This window comes from Malus sylvestris, chromosome 7, assembly GCF_916048215.2.
Source record: "Malus sylvestris chromosome 7, drMalSylv7.2, whole genome shotgun sequence".
Lineage (NCBI taxonomy): Eukaryota > Viridiplantae > Streptophyta > Magnoliopsida > Rosales > Rosaceae > Malus > Malus sylvestris.
The window spans coordinates 15,309,167-15,331,607 of NC_062266.1; the positions used below are offsets into that span (position 1 = coordinate 15,309,167).

General features: G+C 37.4%; 2 protein-coding genes and 1 pseudogene across 2 annotated transcripts in view; 2 read left to right on the plus strand and 1 right to left on the minus strand.

Moving 5' to 3' along the window:
- Window positions 1-22,441, minus strand: part of LOC126628695 (uncharacterized) — a 92,886-nt gene that overhangs the window by 45,338 nt on the left and 25,107 nt on the right. The window lies entirely within an intron of this gene.
- LOC126630127 (secreted RxLR effector protein 161-like) lies at window positions 13,019-14,162 on the plus strand. Its single transcript, XM_050300272.1, has 2 exons — window positions 13,019-13,534; window positions 14,085-14,162. Exons 1-2 carry the CDS (start codon window positions 13,019-13,021, stop codon window positions 14,160-14,162), a joined length of 594 nt encoding a protein of 197 aa, XP_050156229.1.
- Window positions 14,854-17,742, plus strand: LOC126630128 (probable disease resistance protein At1g58602; annotated as a pseudogene).

Genomic DNA, 22,441 nt, shown 5'->3' on the forward strand with positions numbered 1-22,441 from the left:
AATATGCCTCTACAGCCCTTGAAGAAGCAAACTGATTCAAGATCAAGTCTCGACGACCCTTGAGTTAGAACATTCATTTTGCAAGACTTCAAAACACGTTTCCTACATGTGACAAGCACATGCCTACAACACACCTTGAAGTGGGGGCATTTGTAAACATATAAATTTCGTTGCATCCAAATAATGCATCACAAAGCTCCATGTGGCATGTGACTCATCACAAATGGAGTCATTAATGACATGTGGCACAAATCAAGCAAAGGAAGTATAAAACTTTCCCAAAATTTGGCTAAAGGGAGAAAACTCCTTTAAATTCAACAAAAGGGTCCAAATTGATTCTAAAATCGTAAAGAAAGTTAAGGCATCTTCATAAAACAAGCAAGAATTGAAGATTGCTCACAAAATAGGCAATAGAGCCTATAACTTTTGGCCAAGGGAGTAAGGATGACTGAAATTAAGACATAAAGCATGCCTAAATTCTCTCATGGACAAATTAGGACACAAATCAAAGCTAAATCCACCCAAAGGCAAGCTTTGAGAAGCCTATAAATACGAGGTCCTCCCACAAGCATAAGGGTCTAAAATTATACATTGAGAAGAACCTCTGCACAAATCTATGAAGACTAATATACTGCCAAAGCTCTCTTCAAAGAACTCACAACCAAAGCCGAAGCTTTCTTTCCACCAAAGCCGAAGCACTCATTTGAAGAATCAACAAGCACTTGTGCCGATTCCTTCAAGACTTTGTTACAAGCTCAAAACTTGTAATGACGTTCGATTCAGGATCAAGTTGTCAAGACCCTTGAATCAATAAAGTCTTACATCAACTCTACCTTTGCCGCAACCCTAAACCTAAGGTGAAAACTATCCATGCATTGTTTCAAGCTCAAAACTTGAAGCAATCGTTCAATCGTTCGTCCGAGATCAAGTCATCGCGACCCTTGGATCAACAACCTATGCATCTACATCAAATTTGAAGACTGGATCATAGGAAAATTGTAAACAGAGATTGTAACCTACAAATTCATCAATACAAATCTACTTTGTACACGTGTCCTTGTTTCATTTGTTACAGAATTTTCGTGTTTACATACTCATCCAAATGTAAATTATTACCTGATGCACTCATCAAAATGTAAATGATTCCTTTATGCATTCCCTTATAAGCTTATGGAAATATAAAATAAATTGCTTTATGCATTGCACTCATCCAAATGTAAATTAATCCTTGATAGGATCATATTTAAGCGACTTAGTTAGCTTGTTTTATTGAATTTATGTTGTTAGTTCATAGTTATTTTAGTAATTTAAGATATTTTCGTGTGTTTGTAGGTCCAAAGGGCTAAAGTAGCAAGAAAGTGCATTTTGGAGCATTTTGGAGCAGTTTTGGGCTTGGAATGAATATCACATGCATGGAGCCAGGTGGATGGAGGAAATTGAAGGCCAAAAGAGGCTAGGATTATGCTGAAGTTATGAAGAAATTAATTCAAGAAAGGAAGTAAAGGATGCAAGCAAGAAAGAAGGAATGTTAGCCAAAGTTACCTTATTTTGTCCTAAACTTTCCTAATCCTTCACCATTTAATTTCCAGCTGCAAGGAGGATCTTTAATTAAATTAGGAGACTTAATTAGACCTAATTACATTCCTAAAAACTCTTTTCCTCTTCCTTGCCGCACAAGCCCTTTCCTTTCCCCCTTTCCCTTGAACGGCAAGGGATTTCCCTTTCCTTTTCTTCCTTACCGCACCCTACATTCCCTTTCTCCCTTGGATTCTGAATTTAATTACCTTTTTCCTTGAGGATTTGGTGTACAAATCCTTCTCCAAATTTAATTAGGTTGTGCCTTTCCCTTCCCCTATAAATAAAACCCTTTGCCACAACCTTCCATCATCCATCAACACATCCATTCACTACCATTCACACTTTCACCCATTCTTCCATACAAATCACCACTCAAACCTTCACCCAACCCTTGTGCCGCAACAAAGAGAAGAAGGAGGACCCTTGGAGTGCTTGCTATTCAAGTTTGGATTGCTGGATCATTCTTAGGTTTAATCTATCTTTTGATTTCAATGTTTAAGTTTGTTTATCTTTGTTTTGTGAACATGAGGAGCTAAACCCTTTTAGCTAGGGGGAATTTCGAAACCATGAACATATTTGCATTATGAATTGACTAATTCCAATTGTGATTTCATAAAGTGTGAATGCAATATGCTTAACTGTTTTATTCAAAACTTATTCTTGTATGTTGATTAAGGAGGCCTACTTAGTTTGCATGCTTGAATCTGATGCTAGAATATAAGGGAGTTTCACATAATCGTTACAAACTTATATTCACAAGTAGTGAAGGTCGCTGGTCATGATCGCGTTAAGTTAAATTCCTAGCATGAGTATCATGATGTCATAGTTATGAATGATTTGTCAATGCTTATGATTTTCATAGAGCTTAATGGTCTTTGATTGTATCTCTATTATAATGTGCATGTAGGGGACTATTGAAGAATAATTTGGGTTGATGATGCGTATCCCATCCAATTCAATGATTTAAGGAAAATCTGAGGGTTAATTAGTGATGGCACGATTAATCTGGGGCATTGTCATTCATAGTTTATTGAAAAAGCAACTGGAGATTGATTTGTATGCAAGTGTGTCATGTGTGGAGAAGGACCCTCTAGCTAGCCCATCATCCATTTAATTCACCAAATTCGTCCAACTTTGTTTAAGTCTTTAATTCACTTGTTTTCACTTTAATTTTTCCAAAACCCAATCCCCTTTACTTTAGAGTGTTAAACTAGTTAGAATCTGTCCAACTTTGTGTCTTTTATTGTTTTGAGTCAAATTAAAGTTAGAATTCGTCCAAATAACTCCCTAGAGTCTGTTTTGAGTTTATTTGCTTGCTTTGTGCTGTTTTGAGTCATTCTAGTTAGTTTTGAGTCTTTTCAGTTTGTTTTGAGTTCTTTGAGTCTAGTTAAGTGTTTTTAGCCTCGTTTTTTGTTTTTGAGTCAATTTAGAGTAGATTAGCAATCCCTCCTAATCCCCGGCCTAGAACGATCCCTACTTACATCTTTATTACAATTGTCAATAAGAGGGTATAATTTGAGTGCTGATTTATTTCACATCAATCCTTTTTGCATATGCACTCATCGAAATATAAATTATTCTTTTATGAACTCATGGAAATATAAAATATTTCTTTATGCACATGCACTCATCCAAATGTAATTATTCCTTTATGCACTTATTAAACTAGAAAGGGTAAATTACATTTTCCCCCCTCAAGTTTAGGTTCAATTACAACTTCTTACAACATCTTTAAAATATTTCAATCTCATACGTTCACTACTATTTCATTTCAATTTCATAGAACCATTACAATTTATGTCAATCATTCTGTTATCTACTTACGTGGCCATAGGGAACCCCACAAAATTCATGCCACATGGATAAAAACAAATAAAATAATTTTTAATTATAAAATGCACACCTTGTCCATCGTCTCTCTTGCTTCTTGCAAGAACCCAGCCCATAGCTGCCGCAACACTCTCTCCCTCTCACTCTCACCCAACACCTTCTTAGACTTTCGCACACTCCCTAAACCATGAAAGTATCTTCATTTTCCCCCTCCTCCATCTTCCCCCCTCCCTCTCATTTTTTTCTCTCCCTAAAGCTCTATAACTCTCTCTCCCCTCTTCAACTTCAACCCACATATGCTCATACAAAACCCAGAAAAATATCGAAAAGATTGGCATAAATTTCAGAAAGTTGAAAAAATAGGAATCCGAAGGGAAAATGAGGAGTGAGATCTAAACCTGGCGAGGGCCAACGCGATTGTAGACTTCGATGGGCAACGGCAGAAGATGAAGATGAAGCAGTGAGATATGAACCCAAAGTGGGACGAGAAGTTCGAGTTAACGAATAAATTCAGAACCCAAAACTCAAAACCAGAACTCACAACCCATAATCCAAAACGCAATATACCCATTTTTGTCAACCACCCCACCTTTGCCGAAAACACCTCTTCGCACCACCACCTGCACCAAATGAAGGCTAGCACCATTACCAGAACCAACCATTTCTTATTCTTGAAGGCCCGACCGGAAACTCCATCGCAAACACCCAAAACCCAACCCTAATTTCTCAATCAATTTGAATCTAAATTGAAGGGAAGAATTCTTGTTTTCTAGAGAGATTCAAGAGATTGAAAGAAGATGGAAGAGAGAAGGTCCAAATCCATAAATGCAATTTTCATTTTTTCTTTTCATTCTTTCAGTGGTGGGCATAGGCTGATTTGGAAATTGGATTAGGGGATTAAGGGGTTTGCATGGGGAGAGGGAGAATAGCAGAGAGTTATGGAAGTTTGGAAGAAGAAGAAGAGGAGAGAGAGAGAGAGAGAGAGAGAGAGAGAGAGAGAGAGAGAGGGAAGAAGGAAAAGGAAAAGGAAGATACTTTCATGGTTTAGGGAGTGTGCGGAAGTTTGAGAAGGTGTTGGGTGATAGTGAGAAGGAGAGAGTTTTACATCAGCTATGGGTGGATTTGGGTTCTTGAAAGAAGCAAGAGAGACAATGGAGAGGGTATGCATTTTCTAACTAAAAATTATTTTATTTGTTTTTATCCATGTGGCACAAATTTTGTAGGGTCCCTTATGGCCACGTAAGCAAATAACAGAATGATTGACAGAAATAGTAACGATTGTATGAAATTAAAATGAAATAGTAGTGAACGTATGAGATTGAAATGTTTTAAAGATGTTGTAATTGACCCTAAACTTGAGGGGATAAAATGTAATTTACCAAATATAAATTATTCGTTTATGCCTATGCACTCATTGAAATGGAAATAATTACTTTATGCACTCATCAAAATATAAAATGTTCCTTTATGCATATGCACTCATCTAAATGTAGATTATGTAAGAAACTTCATGTGAGTTTCATCAAACACTTGACAAGTGTAATACTATAAGTAAAGTGAGTTATATATATTGAATTTAGCCTAACTGATGCACTAATGCATTTTCCGGAATTAAGACTTGGAGGGAAACCTAAGGAGATTCAAATTGATTTGAATCGGACAGTTACATTGAAGATGTAACCGATGGTAACTCCTTTCTTGATGAGAGGAAGGAACTACTACAAGTATATATATAGATATAGCGATATGGTCCCTTCTCTCGGTGTGAAAAACATTTTTACCATTTCAGATTTAGACATAAACTCGTCCCATTGAGAGTTTGGTAATATTTTCGATCATACAAGAGAGAAGAAGGTTGTATTGTTGCAGTGATCTCAATGGCATCTAATACAGGTTAGTATCATCAACTTGTCATGGGAGATATTAGGGTTAATGCATGGCTATTTAATGTTTATGCACAGACTAAGGTTTAATGGTTATTATCTCTAGAAGGACCAACATGTGGTATCAAAGCCACACCATTCAAACTCTTACATGATTATACATGCTTCACGACTACAATCTTCCACTGTTATGACTACATTAAATATATCATGCGCATGACAATTATATCGATTACTGCAGCCTTATGTTGCAGATTGCATTGTTTCTGCACTGTTTTTTATTCTTTCAATATGGGAAAGGGCAAATCAGATGTCTCTTCTCATTATGCAGAATGCAATGGAGGAGCATATCCGAGGTGGCATTACAAGTTCTGACTTAGCCAAGGATTATATGGCTATGATCAAAGAGAAGTACAAGAGGTCAGATAAGGCTGAGGTGGGGGCACATCAATAGCAAGTTCGATGGTTCAGGAAGTGTGCATGAACATTTGTTAAAAATGGTGAATATTTCTAACAAACTGAAAGCAATGGAGATTGGCATCGTTGACCAATTTCTAGTGCATATGGCCTTGTACTCTTTGTCTGCTGAGTATGATCAAATCAAGGTGAACTATAACACTCAAAAGGAAACTTGGAGTGTTAATGAGTTGATTGCTATCTGTTGCCAAGAGGAAGACATATTGAAAAGATCCAAGACCGAGAAAATGGAATTGGTCAACCTTGCCAACACTACAGAAGGAAAGGAAAAGCAGATCATGCCAGTCAAAAATGATAATTATAAGGGGACCAAGCCATTTAACCCTCGGAGCACAGCATCTTCCGCATTTGGTTCCAAGAAGCAATTCAAGAGTTCTGGTGTATTTGCCAAAAATAATGGAGCCTCTTCATCTCAAGGTTTACAAGTTAACAAACCCCATTTTAAAAAGTCTTTTCATTGTCAATCAACTGAACACTTAAGAAAGAACTGTCCTGCTTTTAAAGTGTGGTTACTCAAGAAAGGTAAAACAGTTTTTTACGTTTTTGTGACAGTTGAATCAAATATGATTTTTATACCTCAAAACTCTTGGTGGTTTAACACTAGATGCTTCATCCATATAACCAACTCTTTGCAGGGATTTCAAAGCCAGAAGGAGACAAGTAAAGAGTCCTATAATGTTTATGTTGGAAATGGGAATAAAGTCATGGTTAAAGCTGTGGGTACTATCAACTTAAAGCAGTCAACTGTATATGTTTTAACTTACATAATGTATTGTATGTTCCTTCGATTAGAAGAAATTTGTTTTCAATAACTCAGTTTGTTAAACATGGCTTCTCTTCCATAGGAGATGCTACTCAAATAAGAGTTTATGTTAAACACCAGCTTGACAATGCTATTGGCTATGCTTTTCAAAATGGTGATCTTTGGCAATTGAATGCACTTATAATTATGATTGTCTCAATGTTGTTAACACAACTCCATAGAGAATGCTCACAAATGACTCTTCCTTAATGCTTTGGCATCGAAGGTTAGGGCATATCTCCAAAGCTAGGGTGCTGAGACTAATAAAGGATAGTGAATTGCCAAATGTTGACATATCTGATGTTGAGAATTGCATAGATTGCTTCAAGGGCAAAACCACTAATTTAACCAACAAAAGTAAGGCCACAAGAAGTAATGATCTTTTAGAGATCATTCACACCGATGTGTGTGGTCCTTTTCCAACAAAACAATATGTGGGAACTCTTAGTTTCTTCTTTTTATTGATGATTTTTCAAGATATACCTATTTGTTTTTAATATCGGACAAGTCTCAAACTCTAAACTATTTCAAAATCTTTAAACTTGAGGTTGAAACAGTTGAATGAACACATTAAAATAGTAAGGTCTGATTGTGAAGGTGAGTTTTTGGGAGATACACAGAACAAGGACAAGTTAAAGAACCATTTGCTTTATACCTGCAACAATAGGGTATCGTGGCTCAATACACAACCCCATGTACACCATCATAGAATGGAGTGGCTGAGAAACACAATCAAACACTTAAAGACATGGTAAGAAGCATGAATTCATTTGCCAAACTACCTGAATTCCTATGAGGTGAGGCAATCAAGACAGCTAACTATATCCTTAATTGAGTGCCTACTAAGGTTGTCCTAATCACACCATTTAAAGCTTGGATAGGCAGAAAGCCTAGTTTCAATCACTTTCACACGTGGCGGTGTAAATGTGAAGCAAGATTGTATAATCCAAATGAAAGAAAATTGGATATAAAGACCACTTCTTGCTACTTTGTTGGTTATGCAAAAAAGTCGAAGGGTTTTAGGTTCTATTGTCCTCATGCTCATACTAGAATCATGGAAAGTCACAATGCAAAATTCATTGAAAATATTCATCACAATGGAGTTGGTGCAGCTACTTCCATTGTCTTTGAAGAAGTTAGTGAAGAAAAACCAAGTTATTCCCCGATCCCAAGTCTTATAAACACCTTGTTCTTACATGTGACAATGCCATTCACTAATAATTTGCATTTCACTGCAACAACTGAAGCTTCTCTCCCAACCATTAATGAGATTCCTCAACTCCCTCCAATACTAACCTCACCACCAGTCTCTGAAAGTGGTGATCAAACATCCACCAGTGTAATTGCAGGTCTATCTCAGCCTACATTATCAATTAATAATGAACCTTCACTGCTCCTAACCAGAAAATCTACAAGACTAAAGAAACCAGTAATTTCGGATGATTACATGGTGTATTTGCATGAGATTGACTACGATGTTGGAGATGTGGATGATCCACTTACTTACCAATAAGCTATGTCAAGTCCTTATGCTTTGCAATGGAAAATTGCAATGGATGATGAATTGGCTTCCATGGCAAGTAACCACGTATGGATTTTGGTGGAGAGTCAACCACATGTAAAAACTGTAGGATGCAAGTGGATTTTTAAGACTAAAAGAGATTCTGAGGGCAAAGTGGACCGGTACAAAGCCAGAATAGTGGCGAAGGGGTTTACTCAAAGAGAATGGGTGGATTATACAGAAACATTTTCTCCAGTTTCAACCAAGGATTCATTTTGTGTGATAATGGCACTAACAGCACAGTTCAATTTGGAACTTCATCAAATGGATGTTAAAACAGCCTTCTTGAATGGCGGATTAGACGAACACATCTACATGAAGCAACCACTTGGATTCGTTGAAATGGGGAAGGAAAATTGGGTGTGCAAACTTAACAAGTCCATTTATGGCCTTAAACAAGCTTCGAGACAATGGTATAAGAAGTTTGATAATGTTGTGACAGGTTTTGGTTTCACTGAAATAAGATAGACAACTGTATATACATGAGAATGGTTAAATTGAATTTCATTTTCATGGTTCTTTATGTGGATGACATCTTGTTGGCAAGCACTAGTTCTCAGTTACTCTCAAAAACTAAGACCATGCTAAAAAGTCACTTTGATATGAAGGATTTGGGATAAGCTCATTATCTGTTGGGGATTGAAATACTCAGAAATCGACACTAAAGACTACTAGGGCTGGTGACATGTCCCAACCCCGATATTCCCCGAATACCAGGATAGGCACGTGCTGGCCGACACTTGAGGGTGACGAAAGCCATTTATTGAATACTAGAGTAATGATTAGGAGGAACATAAGCATGAATAATCATTAGAATCTAAGAGTAATAAACAAAGTTTGAGGAAGTGTCTAGAGTGCACAGAACACATTCTAAAACAAGATCACAAAAGGAAAGATCATTACAGGATATCACACTAGTGAGTGATAGGTTGCTACTGGTAGGGGAATGCCTCATACGTCGTGCCGTAGTCCTCGTTTCTAAGACCTGAATGGGGGCACAAAACGAAGGTGAGTGGACCAAGTTCATATATACAATACTAATAAAACAGTTATTAAGATACTAACCCCCACAATTTATATAAAGAAAACTACTAGCATAATAAGTAATGAGTTTAATGAAAATCCTAGCATGCCAAAAATATCTCAAAAGACATACCGTGGAACACAAAATATTAAATGTTTCATAGATAGTCTCGTAGAGCGATGTACTGCTAGTAAGATCACTGAATTAACTATATCTTCCGGCCTTATGCCAACACTGTGGTCTCTACGCCCGTAGCTAGAGATTACCAACTCCCGGCCCAATGCCTACTCCGTGTCCCTCAGCCCGTAGCGAGGGTTTATTTCTCCCAGCCTAACTGCCAACACCAAATCCTCGCCCCAGGCTGGTGTCCACTAGTTACGCACAAATAGTTACGCCTCTCATAAATAACCACTTCATAGTATAAAGTCATCTATCGTCTATACTATAAATAGGGCTTTCTAAAACATGTCCTGGCATCCTATCGTCATCCATCAGATAGTCTACCAATTCATGGTTTTTATAGAAAATATGATATTTTAAAATATAGCTCAATATAGGCCAACAATTAATTCCTTACCAAAAACGAGACGGTAAACCACATATTTGATAAACATGCTTAACATAAAATCAGTTCATAAACTCGTAAGGCATGCATTTTATTTATGCAATTAAACTAGGAAATTATGCAAATTTTAGAAAAGGTCCACTCACAGATACTCCTTAGCAGTAGAGTTGTACGGATAAAGATTAAGAATTTCCTCACTAGCAACTTCTCCTAAGCACGAAAAGGTAATAACTAAATAAAAGGATTTGGGCTTGAACTAAATAAAATAAAGGATTTGGGTTGAATGGTTAAAGCCTAATGGGTTTAGGTAGAGGGTTTTGGTTTTAGATAGGAATAAATGGGTGGTTTGAGCTTGAGCCCAAACCCACACACAACTCACACACACACACACCAACACATACACACACATACACCTGCACATACACAATACACGCACACACACACGGGCACAACACACACACACACATGTGCACAACACACGGACACACACACGAGCACAACGCGCACACACATGCACAACACACGGACACCACACACACACACTCATATACGGACGGTGCCAAAACATACACACACACTTACGCACAGCCCAACTCACACACACGCTACACACACTCACAGCCCATGCAGGGCACGGCCTGCAAGCCAACTAACCAAAAAGGGAAATGAGCTGGTCCAAGTAAGGGCTAAGGCCCGTGGGTGTTTAAGAAGGCCTGATGGCCTGGGTGGCCTGGGTGCAGTCAGGGAAGAACACCAGAGTTGTTACAGCTCCGGTTGACGGCAAATGTGAAATCAAACACCTAACCTAGTACCAAAATGAAGAGGAAAAAAATAGCTGAAATGATGGGAACGGAATTATACCACTTAGAGTCTCAACTGTGGTTGAGAATGGAGAGGTGGATCTCGGAACTCATCGTGTTTTCTCGCCGGGTTCTGGAAAACAAAAATGTAATGCATGCACGGATTAAAACCTTTCATTGAACTGAGAATAACTCAACAAAACATACTAGAGTAGAGCACTCGCCTGAGTTCGAGTTTCAAAGATTTGAAGCTCTCGGCTTCAATGGAAAAACACACAGAGGTATTCTATTGACGCATACAGGGTTATAATTGTGTTCCTCAAGCTCCAAGGATTCTAGCTATAAGGTTAAACTGTTGGTTCTGATTAGTTTTCAGAGAGAAAGAAAAACAAGAGCTCTCGAAGTTCTAAGGTGCGTGAGGGTTCCCGTGAAAGAGAGAGAAAGAGGTTTGAGATGGAAAGCTCGAGAAGAGTGAAGGAAATTTTGTGAAAAACATGTTCATTTAAGCAACATCTATAGCATGCAATTAACAAATTAAAGGCGGAATCATGCTTGTATGCACTTAAAAACAAAACATTAACCATGAAATTCAAAGCCTAGTAGTTGGGTGAACCAAGACTCAACTCAAAACCAAAGTGAGTTGAGAAATTTATACCTTTGTAGATTCCTCTTTGCATAAGCAAAGACTAATCACCCAAGGAGAGGGCCTTTATTCCTTGCTTCTTAGATCCATGGATTTGGATGGAAGAATATGTTTCTCCAAGTTCTCAAAATAGAGAACCTCTAAGTCTCCACACCAAGGTAAGATGTGAAGAAGAGATGAGTGACCTTGGAGGAAAAAGATTACTAGCTAATCCTTCCAAGGGTGGCCGGCCTCTTTAGAGAGAAAAGAGAGTTTGTGTTCTCATCTTTTCTCCAAAAGAAATCCTAAATGAATTTTGGCTATAAAGTCATATTTATACCTTTGTTCATTGGAGTGGCAAACTTGTAATTAAGTCCAAAACCCACTCCTTTAACAAAATGGCCGGCCATAGGGTTTCATTGGGCTTTTTAGGCCTTTGTGAATTATTTGTCATTAAGTTGTCATACAACTTAAGTCAATGGGCTTGACGTTCGAAGCCCATTGGGCCTTGAGGCCCAAAACTAACCCGTGGTCTTTTAACAAACTTTATTCGTTTGATTAATTAACATATTAATTAATCCTTGCCATAAATAATTAAACCATTTAATTATCTTTACTCATCTCCTTTGTTTCTTCAATCTCTACCTTACACAGTGTACAATCCATTAGGTTCCTTTTAGCGAGGCAGTGGGCGATTAGAACTCTTTCAAATCGATTGTGAATTGAAACTTACTTTCAATTCTCCCTTCAGTGATTATACACATTTAGGGCTTCCACAAACCATGAGTGACACCTAGCAGTATGTCATGGTTACCCAAGCTAATCAGAAGAGGTGGAAAACCTATTCAGTTTAGGATTACAATGCAATACGGTCTTTCTCTAATATAATACTCTTGATCACATTGTTTGGATTGATAGTTTATTCATGTCTACTATCCAATGTGATTCATTTACTTATACGATTACCTTGAATGTGATTTGGAAAGACTTCCTAAATCTCATTCATACTCTGGCCAGAGATTCTTAATCATATCATAGAGTATTCTCCCTCAAACGGTTTGAAGGTTAGAGATCCCTTGTTGCGCATTCACTTACCTCCATGGCTAAGTGGCTTAACCCCAACTATGTCGTGGACACCCGCGAATGGAGTGACTTTGACATAATCAAAGATCAAGGACCTAACCACAAGACAGCTATGATGCCTCAGGTCAAATGACTACTTTGCATTATCCCAACCATGAGTTCTCATGTGACATGAGTATGAGAACTCTTCGTTGATCGTGTTCAGTGGACTCATTCGCTATTGAGCACCTACATGCTTGTCTTGGTGTCAATCACACCAATGACTCGAGACCAGTCACTCTCCATGAGAAAAGACACAACACGTACTGATCTTAACGGACTGTCAATGCCCAATTGGCAATCCTATGATCAGGAACGTTTAGGATATGTATACGAAAGAGAATGGTCTCATAAATCTAACTTGTTTAAATTACATTCTCCTAATTACATATTCCTTGGACTTATCGTTTAAGCATATAACATTTATATGAGACAGCTTAAAACAATAATCTATGCCCTTGATATTAAACTAGATTAGTTTAACATGTGAAATGTCTGTAAAGTATCATCATATGATTGGTTTTAGGGCACATTTCCAACAAAGAGAGGGAAGAGAAGAGAGAGAACCTGCCACTTGGCATTTTAGAAGCAATAGGGAATCTAGATCAACGGCTAGGATTAAAAGAGATAAAGGATTAAATTGATAGATTTAAAAATGTTCTAGTGGAAAAATAGAAATAAAATGGAAATATGGGGCTGGTTGTAACAGCTGGCTCAGAAGAATTACATTAGTAGGGTCTTGAAAAGGTTTAACATGGAACATTGTAGTGGTGGAGAAGTACCAATTGGGAAAGGAGACAAGCTTTCTGTCAAGCAATGTCTAATTACTGAGTTTGAGATTCAACAGATGAAGGACAAACCATATGCTTCCTTGGTAGGTAGTGTGATATATGCTCAAGTATGTAGCAAGCCAGATTTAGCTTTTGCTCTAAGTGTTTTAGGCAGATTTCAATCGAATACAGGGTTGCCCCATTGGAATGCTGTAAAGAAAGTGCTTAGATATTTGAAAAGAACACAAACTTATGTGTTGACTTATCACTATGTTGATGATCTTGAATTGACCTGTTATACGGATGCTAATCTTGGAGGATGTGTTGATGATAGAATGCCAACTAGTGGTTATATATTCATGTTAGCTGGAGGTTCAGTTTCGTGGAGAAGTAAGAAGCAACAAACAAGGGCTGTGTCAACCATGGAATCTGAGTATGTCGGATGTTTTGAGGCAATGAGACAAGCAAACTGGCTGAAGAACTTAATTCATCATATGAAGGTGGTGAAAAAAGCATAGAGAGACCGGTTAAAATCTTCTGTGATAACACCTCGACAGTATTCTTTGCCAAGAATAATAAAAGATCTGAAGCATCAAGACTAATGGATATAAAGTATTTGAAAGTTCAAGAACAAGTGAGAGAAGGCGTTATTGAAGTTGAACATATAAGCACCCGTAATATGGTGGTTGATCCACTAACCAAAGCCATACATGTTACAAGTTTTAACAAGCATGTAACAAGCATGGGTCTGCAGAGTTCGATGGATGAGTTTTGAATGTGGGAGTAAGGATATTATGTTTGCAATCCTTGCTGTTTCAAGAAATAATATGAATGTACTGAACTGATTGTTTGTTCATTATGAAAGTACAATATATGTATGAAGTTTCTCATTGTTTGACTGTTAATTCTTGCAAAATTAACATGTTAAAGAAAATACATCAATTGGTGTATCTTAGGACCAAAGAAATGTGGGAGAGATCAAAGTGCACATTATGATTCTCTCATTTAACGTGATGTTTCCTTAATGATTATGTTTACAATGTATTGCAGTATGACAGTGATTTTGGCGAACCGATACAAACACTGATATCAAGTTTCCAAGGTCCATCTGCTGCATTAAATTGGTAAGTACTAAGCAAAGGCTTTACAAGTTATAACTCTATGATCATACTTGCTTTTGATACTATAATAATGGTTTAATGTTTGATCTCACTCATGTGGGAGAATGTAAGGAACTTAATGTGAGTTTCATCAAACATTTGATTAGTGTAATATTATAAGTAAAGTGAGTTATATAACTAATGCACTAATGCATTTTCCGGAATTAAGACTTGGAGGGAAACCAAGGAGATTCAATGTCTCCTTAGGTTTCCCTCCAAGTCTTAATTCAAAAAAATGCATTAGTGCATTAGTTAGGCTAAATTCAATATATATAACTCACTTTACTTGTAATATTACACTTGTCAAATGTTTGATGAAACTCACATTAAGTTTCTTACATTCTCCCACATGAGTGAGATCAAATAGTTTATTCATTTATGCACTCATCAAAATGTAAAATATTCCTTTATGCACTCACCGAAATGTAAATTATTCCTTTATGCACTCACCGAAATGTAAATTATTCGTTTATGCTTTTATACTCCGTTTCGTTTCTTGTTAAAGCCAACTGATTCGCTAAACAATTGAATAAAGAACATGTGACGGAGGAGAAAAACATAAGAGGCTCCTCTAGTTAACCACTTGAATCATTCACAGAAACAGAATTCGAAAAAGAAAGCTAGTTAGTTTTTTTTTTTTTTTTTTCTTTTTGGGAAATATGGCCGAGGCGGTAGTTTCAATGGTAATCGAAGGGCTCAAAGGCGCTCTTATTGAGGAAGTGAATTCTTGAGTAGGTTCGGCGATCAAATTGAGCATGCACAAATCGAGCTACTTTTGATGCATGGCTTCCTGAAAGATGCTGATGCAAAACAAGGAGACAATGAACTAGTACGCATTTGGGTTCGAATTATAAGAGATGTTGCTTATGATTTGGAGGATGTCATTGAATCTTTTGCCTTGAAAGTGGCTCTCAAAAGGGGAGGAAGTGGGAAGCTTGTTTTGAAAAGGTTCGCATGCATCTTTAACGAAGGCATTAATCTTCACAAGATCAGTTCAGAGATTGAGAGCATTACGGTCAAGCTTTCCAAATTGAGGTCCAGTCTACAAGGTTATAACATCAAGCAAATAACGGGTACACAATATGGAGGTGCCACTTCTTTTGAGAGGCAAAAGGAACAAAGGCAAACGTATCCACATGTTATTGAACGTGATGTTGTTGGGTTGAGAGCGGTATAGAGATACTAGTCAAGAAGTTGATGAAAGAAGAAACCCAAGTTGTATCTATTTGGAGATGGACGGTTCAGGAAAGACCACTCTTGCAAAACAAGTTTATGATCACAATGTTGTTAAGTGTCACTTCGATTGTTTTGCTTGGGTGTGTGTGTCACAACAATGTCATGGAAAAGAGGTTTTGGAAGATATTAGCAAGAGAAAATAGATGAATGTCTAGGACATTAGCAAGAGATTTGCTCTAGTTAAATTATCCAAGGCGGGTGTTAGTGTTGATGTGCAGCGTGTGTTTAGCTAAGTTTCTAGATATTTTTACTTAATATTGTTGTTGCTAGGCAAAAGTCTAAGCAAGGATGTTTTTATGGGTGGAGAACTCACTTCTAACCTTCCAAGATAAATGGAAAAAATGCATGTTGTACAAAGCCCTTGTACAGAGCAGGTCGTGAGTTGCTCTCGCCCTGCACAGACGAGAGCCACCGACTGGCCGGCCCCCTTTGTATTTCCAGATTTTCAATTTTTCTCCTCTTCTTCCTTGTTATCTACCAAAACTCTAATTACTTTAGTTAACTATTAAGCCTAATTGATTGAGATTACTACATTTCATGTAACTATGATTTCGCCCTTCCAAAATTCATTGTCTTGAGAAATCAGACACTAATATTTATGTTCTACTGTCAAAAACATTTAACAATCCAAAAGGACACTGCAACATATACAGGATACTTTAGGAATGACTAAAAACAAAATAGTTGACCTGCTTTCCTTAATTTTTTTTTCAGACACTGAATCTTATGCTGAGAAGGAAAAACTAGGAAAGAAGATGCTTCAACATTGTGCAGGTCTGCCACTAGCCATTACTGTGATTGCAGAACTTCTAGCAAGAAAAGTAACAGTTGACGAGTGGAATACAGTAGACAAGAACGTTGATGTGCATATACAGAGAGGAACTGATCTTGACCAAGAATAAAAAGGCAATCAAGGACATGCAGGTGCATTAAGGGTGTTGGCATTGAGTTATGACAACTTACCATATCGTTTAAAACTATGCTTTTTATATTTATGCCAATTTCAAGATGATTATGAGATACCGGTCAAAAGATTGATTCAGTTATCGATAGCAGAAGGTTTTATATCTCCGGCATCCCAACGACATGGTTCATCGGAAGTATTGGAATAAGTAACATATACTTGCTTAAGTGAGTTGGTGCAAAGATGTGTTGTTCAAGTTGGAACACTTGGTTCAACTAAGAAGATCAAAACATGCCATGTTCATGATCTTATGCGAGACGTGTGCTTGTTAAAGGCAGAAGAGGAGAACTTTCTTCACGTTGTAAATTTTACTGACACGATAACCAAGGTAGCAACAATTACTAAAGTTCGAAGACTTGCTGTATATGTGGAAACAAAATTTGTTGATAGATTTGCTCCCACAAGAAATGACCACCTTAGGTCTTTGTTATTCTATGTCGACCCAGAATATGATTACTCCAGATGTTGAGTTGCCGAGTAACATTGGGAATCTAGTCCACTTAAGGTTTTTAAGTCTAAAGGGAAGTGATGTAAAACAGTTGCCATCATCTTTAGGTAATTTGGTATGTTTGCAAACTCTAGACTTACGAGGTGTTACGCGGGTGAAAGTGCCAAATGTGATTTGGAAGATGAAAGAATTGAGACATTTATATTTACGCCATTTTTACGAAGGGGGTGGGAAATTGTCCTTGGCTACTCTTCACAATTTGCAGACTTTAGTCAATATTTCAGGTGCTGATTGTGATTTGAATCATCTTGCTGAATTGACCAATCTCAGAAAACTGTTCATACATGGGGTGAAAAATATGGAGGAAATCTTCAAATCTACTGGCATCACAATTAACCATCTTCGATCTCTATCTGTGCACTCTGGTCTAGAACTTCTACCAATGAATATGGCATTGAGTTGTCCTGATATATACAAACTTAAATTGGACGGGGCAATCAGAGATCAATCATTGGAAGATCTTCAGTACTATCGGAACCTCACTAAGATGTCTCTGTCTCGTACTCTTCTACGGTTGGACAGTCTCAAAATACTTGAGAAGATCCCAAACTTAAGAATGCTTTGGTTTGGTTATGGTACTTTTGAGAATCTTCCAGAACTAGTATTCTCAGAAGAAGGTTATCCTAATCTTGAATTTCTTTCACTTTCTGGGATGGCTGAATTTAAGACTTGTAGCATAGAGAAAGGAGGCATGCGTAGTCTCTGCAGTTTGTCTATTGACTATTGCTGGAAATTGACGGCAGTTCCCGAGGCGCTTCAGTATGTTACTACAACATTCAACATGTGCCTTCTGTTGTCATTACAAATATTGAGGAGGATAGAGAAGTGGATAACTGGTAAGTATGTTAGTTATATTTTCTGTATTTTTTTTTCTTTGCTATTTTCTCGGTTTGTCATGGAAAAAATCATACGTGCTATTTTTTTTTTCTACTTCTGGTTGTTCCTTAATAGCAGTTCCACCGGACACAAAATTGTCTAGCACCCTGTCCAAAAATCAGCCCAGCACCTGTCAATCTACTCCAGCCCGCAAAACAGCTTGGCACCCATCCCAAACCAGGCAATAGACTAGCCCATTTCGGACAGACCCAGAGGCCGGCCTATTTGGCTGGTGCGTGCAACACACTCCCGACTGGGCGTGAGTAGGAGACAAGGGTGCAGGCGACGGGGCCTGCTTGTCAGCCCACTTGTGTTCACCCGGATTAGAGCTACATGGCCCTCCTCAGTGCTGTTGGATTTCCAACGATAAAAAAAAATTAAATTTGACTTTTAAAATGGACCGTCCGATCACAGATCAACGGTCCACGTTTTTTCACAAAAAATAAAAATAAAAATAATTAAAAAAAGGCCCAACGGTCAGAATTATGACCGTTGGCCACGTGGCAACGTCTTGGCTCTTGGATTTGAATATTTTTCAAAACCAACTGTCCAGATTAATTAACTATATTAAAATTTATTAAAAATTATGAAAAAATACATAAAATTATTAAAAAATACAGAATTTTTTAAAAAAAATATAGAAAATTTTTAAAAAAGTTTTTTTTTTTTTCTATAAATACCTAACCCTCATCTTCCACCTTACATCACATTTTAATATTTTCTACACTTTCTACACTATCTACATTTCAATACTCTCTACACTTTGAGAGAACAAAATGTCTTCGTGGAAGAACATTGAAGATGTTACGTTGTGTGAATGTTGGGTTCACACTGATAGGAGCATATTTATGCGACTTAGTTAGCTTGTTCTTGCGCATTTACGTTATGTTTTCTTAGTTATTTTAGCGTTTAAAGTCATTTTTGTGTGTTTTCAGATTCTAAGGACAAAGTATGCAAGAAGATGCATTTTGGAGGCCTTTGGAGCAGTTTCGGGTTTGGATGGATAGCGAATGCATGGAGCAAGGTGGATGGACGAAATTGAAGACTAAAGAGGCTAAGAATGTGAAGAATTATTGTACAAATGATGAAGAACTCAGCCACAATAGGGTGTCACTCCAAAATTCACCATCCTTGCCGTGCAAATCACATTGTATTCTCTTTGGATTCCCATGCCATGCTTAATCACCCTTGTCCCCTACATTATTTCTGATTTCATGCCTCAATAAATTTAATTATTACACTCAATTGCTGCATACCTCTTGTTCCCTTCACCTATCAGATTTCATACCACTTTCACAACCATTACATGCACCAATTGATGCTCCATCAGCCACCTTTGGAATCCCATGCCGTGTGCAACACATGTGGCTGCACCTTTGACTCATTTCTGAAACATTTCACCTCCCTTTTCATTTCTATTCAATGTGCACAATCATTCATGCTCCCTAGTTGCAACACCACTCCATTTTACCCTCCATACTTTGCATCATTGCTTCATTTTCATCCTTGGACCATTGCACACCACAAATTCACCCTCCTTGCTTTGCATTTTCCCCATTGCCTAACCTGATTCTCTAGGGTCTTTGGGGCCTATATATACTTGTTTACACCCCTTGGCCAAAGGATGACCTCCCATATTCATCATTCATCACAGAAAATTCGTCCATACACACCCTAGGCAGCAAAACACCCCAAAAACACCATTCTAGTGCCCAGAAAACATAACAGCCATTCCACCTTCTTCCACCCTCTTTGCCGAGTTCTCCACCACCCTCCAACCATCAAACACTCCTCCACACTCACTCTAAACCTTTCCATACCATTCCCCATCCATTCTACACCATAAAACTACCCAAAACCTGTCCACAACCCAATCTGCCGCAAGCAAGGGAAAGGAGAAATCTTGGATGCACTTGCTGCCAAGTTGGAGCATTCTAGGTGTTTTCTTTCTTTGGATTTTAATGTCTAATTCATGTAATCTTTGTTTTGCTTTAAGTATGATTGGCTAATTTTGTTTTGGCTAAGGGTGTATTCAAAACCATGATTATATATGTGAAATAAGTTGATTACTTCCAGTTATCGTTGCATAAGTTGTGAATACAATTTGCTTAGCCATTGGATTTAGAACTTATTCTTGCATGTTGATTGAGAGTGCACACTTGATTTGCATGTTTGAATTTGGTGCTAGGATATAAATTTGTTCCACCTAATCGTTATGAATTTATATTCGCAAGTAGTGAAGGTCGCTAGTCACGATCGTGTTAAGTAGATTCCTGGCAAAAGTATCATGCTTTTCATAGTTACAAATGCCTTGTCGATGCTTATGATTTCCAAAGAACGTAATGATTCTAACTTGTGTCTTTATCATGCTGTTCATATAGAGAACTTGTTAGGAATAATTTGTTTGCGATGCATATTCATCCAATTCAATGATTCTAGGGAAATCTGAAGGTTAATTTAAGCGGACCTAATTAACTTGGAGTGTCGAGGTTCATAACTTATTGAATTGATAACTGGAAATTGATTTACGTTGCATACATTTCATGTGTGGAGTATTCCATCATCCATTGATTCATCACAATTTTATCTTACAATCTGTTTTCTTTACAATCTACCAAATTAATTTAATTTCGTTCAAACACAATTCCCCCATATTTTGTCGAGTCTTAGTCATTCAAATTTATGTTATTTTGTGTTCTTAAGCATTTGGAGTCATAAACACTTTGGATTTCGTCCAAATCAAGTTCTAGTTTCTTTTTGAGTCAATTTGATTGTTTTAGGTAGTTTTGAGTGCTTTAAATCTGTTTTGAGTCATAGTAGTCTTGTTAGAGTCTTTAAGTTTATTTTTTTGTGTTTTTGAATCTATTTATATTAGATTAGCACCCCTAGTTAATCCCCGGTTAGAACGATCCCTACTTACATCATTACTACAATTGTCACAAATAGGGTTTAATTTGTGTGTTTAGTTATTTTACGCATCACACACTACTCATGACCCGATTACGGGTAATGAGATGGATAAGTGATGCGTAAATTAACTTAACACACAAATTAAACCCTCTTGTTGACAATTGTAGTATGGATAAGTAGGGATCGTTCTTAAACCAGGGATTATGAGGGATTGCTAAAACACTTCTAAACTGACTCAAATAACTAAAAACAAGTTACAAACACTTAACAAGACTCAAAAGACTCAAAACAAACTCAAGAGACTCAAAACAAGCTAAAAACACTCAAAACTGCCTAAAAACACAAACTGGGCAGTTTTTGAACTCTAACACTAATTTGGACGAAATTGAGTTATAACTTGAACCAAAACACTTAAAAACACAAACTAAAGTACTTTCTAACTAATAAGACTCAATAAAGTAAAGGGGGTTTTGATTTTGGACGAAATTAAACTTGCAAAACAGATTGTAAATTGAAAACAGATTCTAGACGAATTTGGATCAAACTATGGATGATGGGCTAGCTAGAGGGTTCTTCTCCACACATGACACACTTGCATACAAACCAATTTTCAGTTATTCGTTCAATAAATCATGAAACTCAACACCCCAGGTTAATTAGGTCCGCTTAAATGAACTTTCAAGTTCTCCTTAAGTTATTGAATTGGATGGGAAAGCGCATACAACAACTCAACACATTCTTCAAAAGTCCTTTACGTGAAAAGCACAATAAAGATACAATCAAAGATCATTAAGCAACATGAGAACTATAAGTATTGACGAGGCACTCGTTACTGTGATGAGCATGAAACTTATGCCAAGAATTCATTTAACGCGATCGTTTATAAGCGACCTCCACTACTTGTGAATATAAGTTTGTAACTATTAGGTGAAACTCCCTTATATTCTAGCATCATATTCATGCATGAAAACTAAGCGTGCACTCTTAACAAACATACACGAATACGTTATCAATCAAGCAGTTAAACGAATTGAATTCACAACTTATGAAATCACAACCAAAAGTAATCAATTCATATTGCAAGCATGAACATGGTTTCGAATTACCCCCTAACTAAGAAGGGCTTAGTTCCTCATAAACGCAAAACAAAGATACATAAATTTAGACATTGAAAACAAAGAATGAAAACACCTAGAAACGCTCCAACAATCCAACGTCTTGAATGGCAATCACGTCCAAGGGTCTCCTTCTTTCTTCTTTGCTGCGACACAAGGGTGTTTGGTGATGATTTGTGGTGAATTGTGGTGGTGGATGGATGTAGGTAGGTTATGGTGAAGGGTGGAATGCTCAGAATGGTCAGAAAGGGGTCTTATTTATAGGGAAAGGAAGGGCTACGAATTTATTAATTTTGGAATCAGAAATCAATGGAAAATAGGCAAGAAAGGTGTAGGAATTAAAGAGAATAGGAAAGAGAAATTCGGCAGAAATTGTAGGACAAATTTAGGAATGTGTTTTGAGGCACAAAATAGGTAAGAATCCTCTCCCCTTGTGCAACAAGAATTGAAACAAAAGGGAATGCAATTTTGTGTCAGAAAATAGGTAAGAAAGGAGAGAAAGGTGCGGCAATGCCTAGAACTAAAGGGGAATGTGAATTAAAATCAGAAAATAGGAAAAGAGAGGATCCCTTGTGCGGCAAGGAAAGGAAAAAGCCTAGGGTGGTGCGGCAATATCTAGGGCAGGTTCTAGGACTTCT

Excerpts from the sequence above, each read along its gene's own strand:
- LOC126630127 (XM_050300272.1), top strand. The coding sequence starts at position 13,019 with ATGGAACATTGTAGTGGTGGAGAAGTACCAATTGGGAAAGGAGACAAG. Across the intron at positions 13,535-14,084 it reads ACTTAATTCATCATATGAAG|TATGACAGTGATTTTGGCGA; the intron begins GTGGTGAAAAAA and ends AATGTATTGCAG.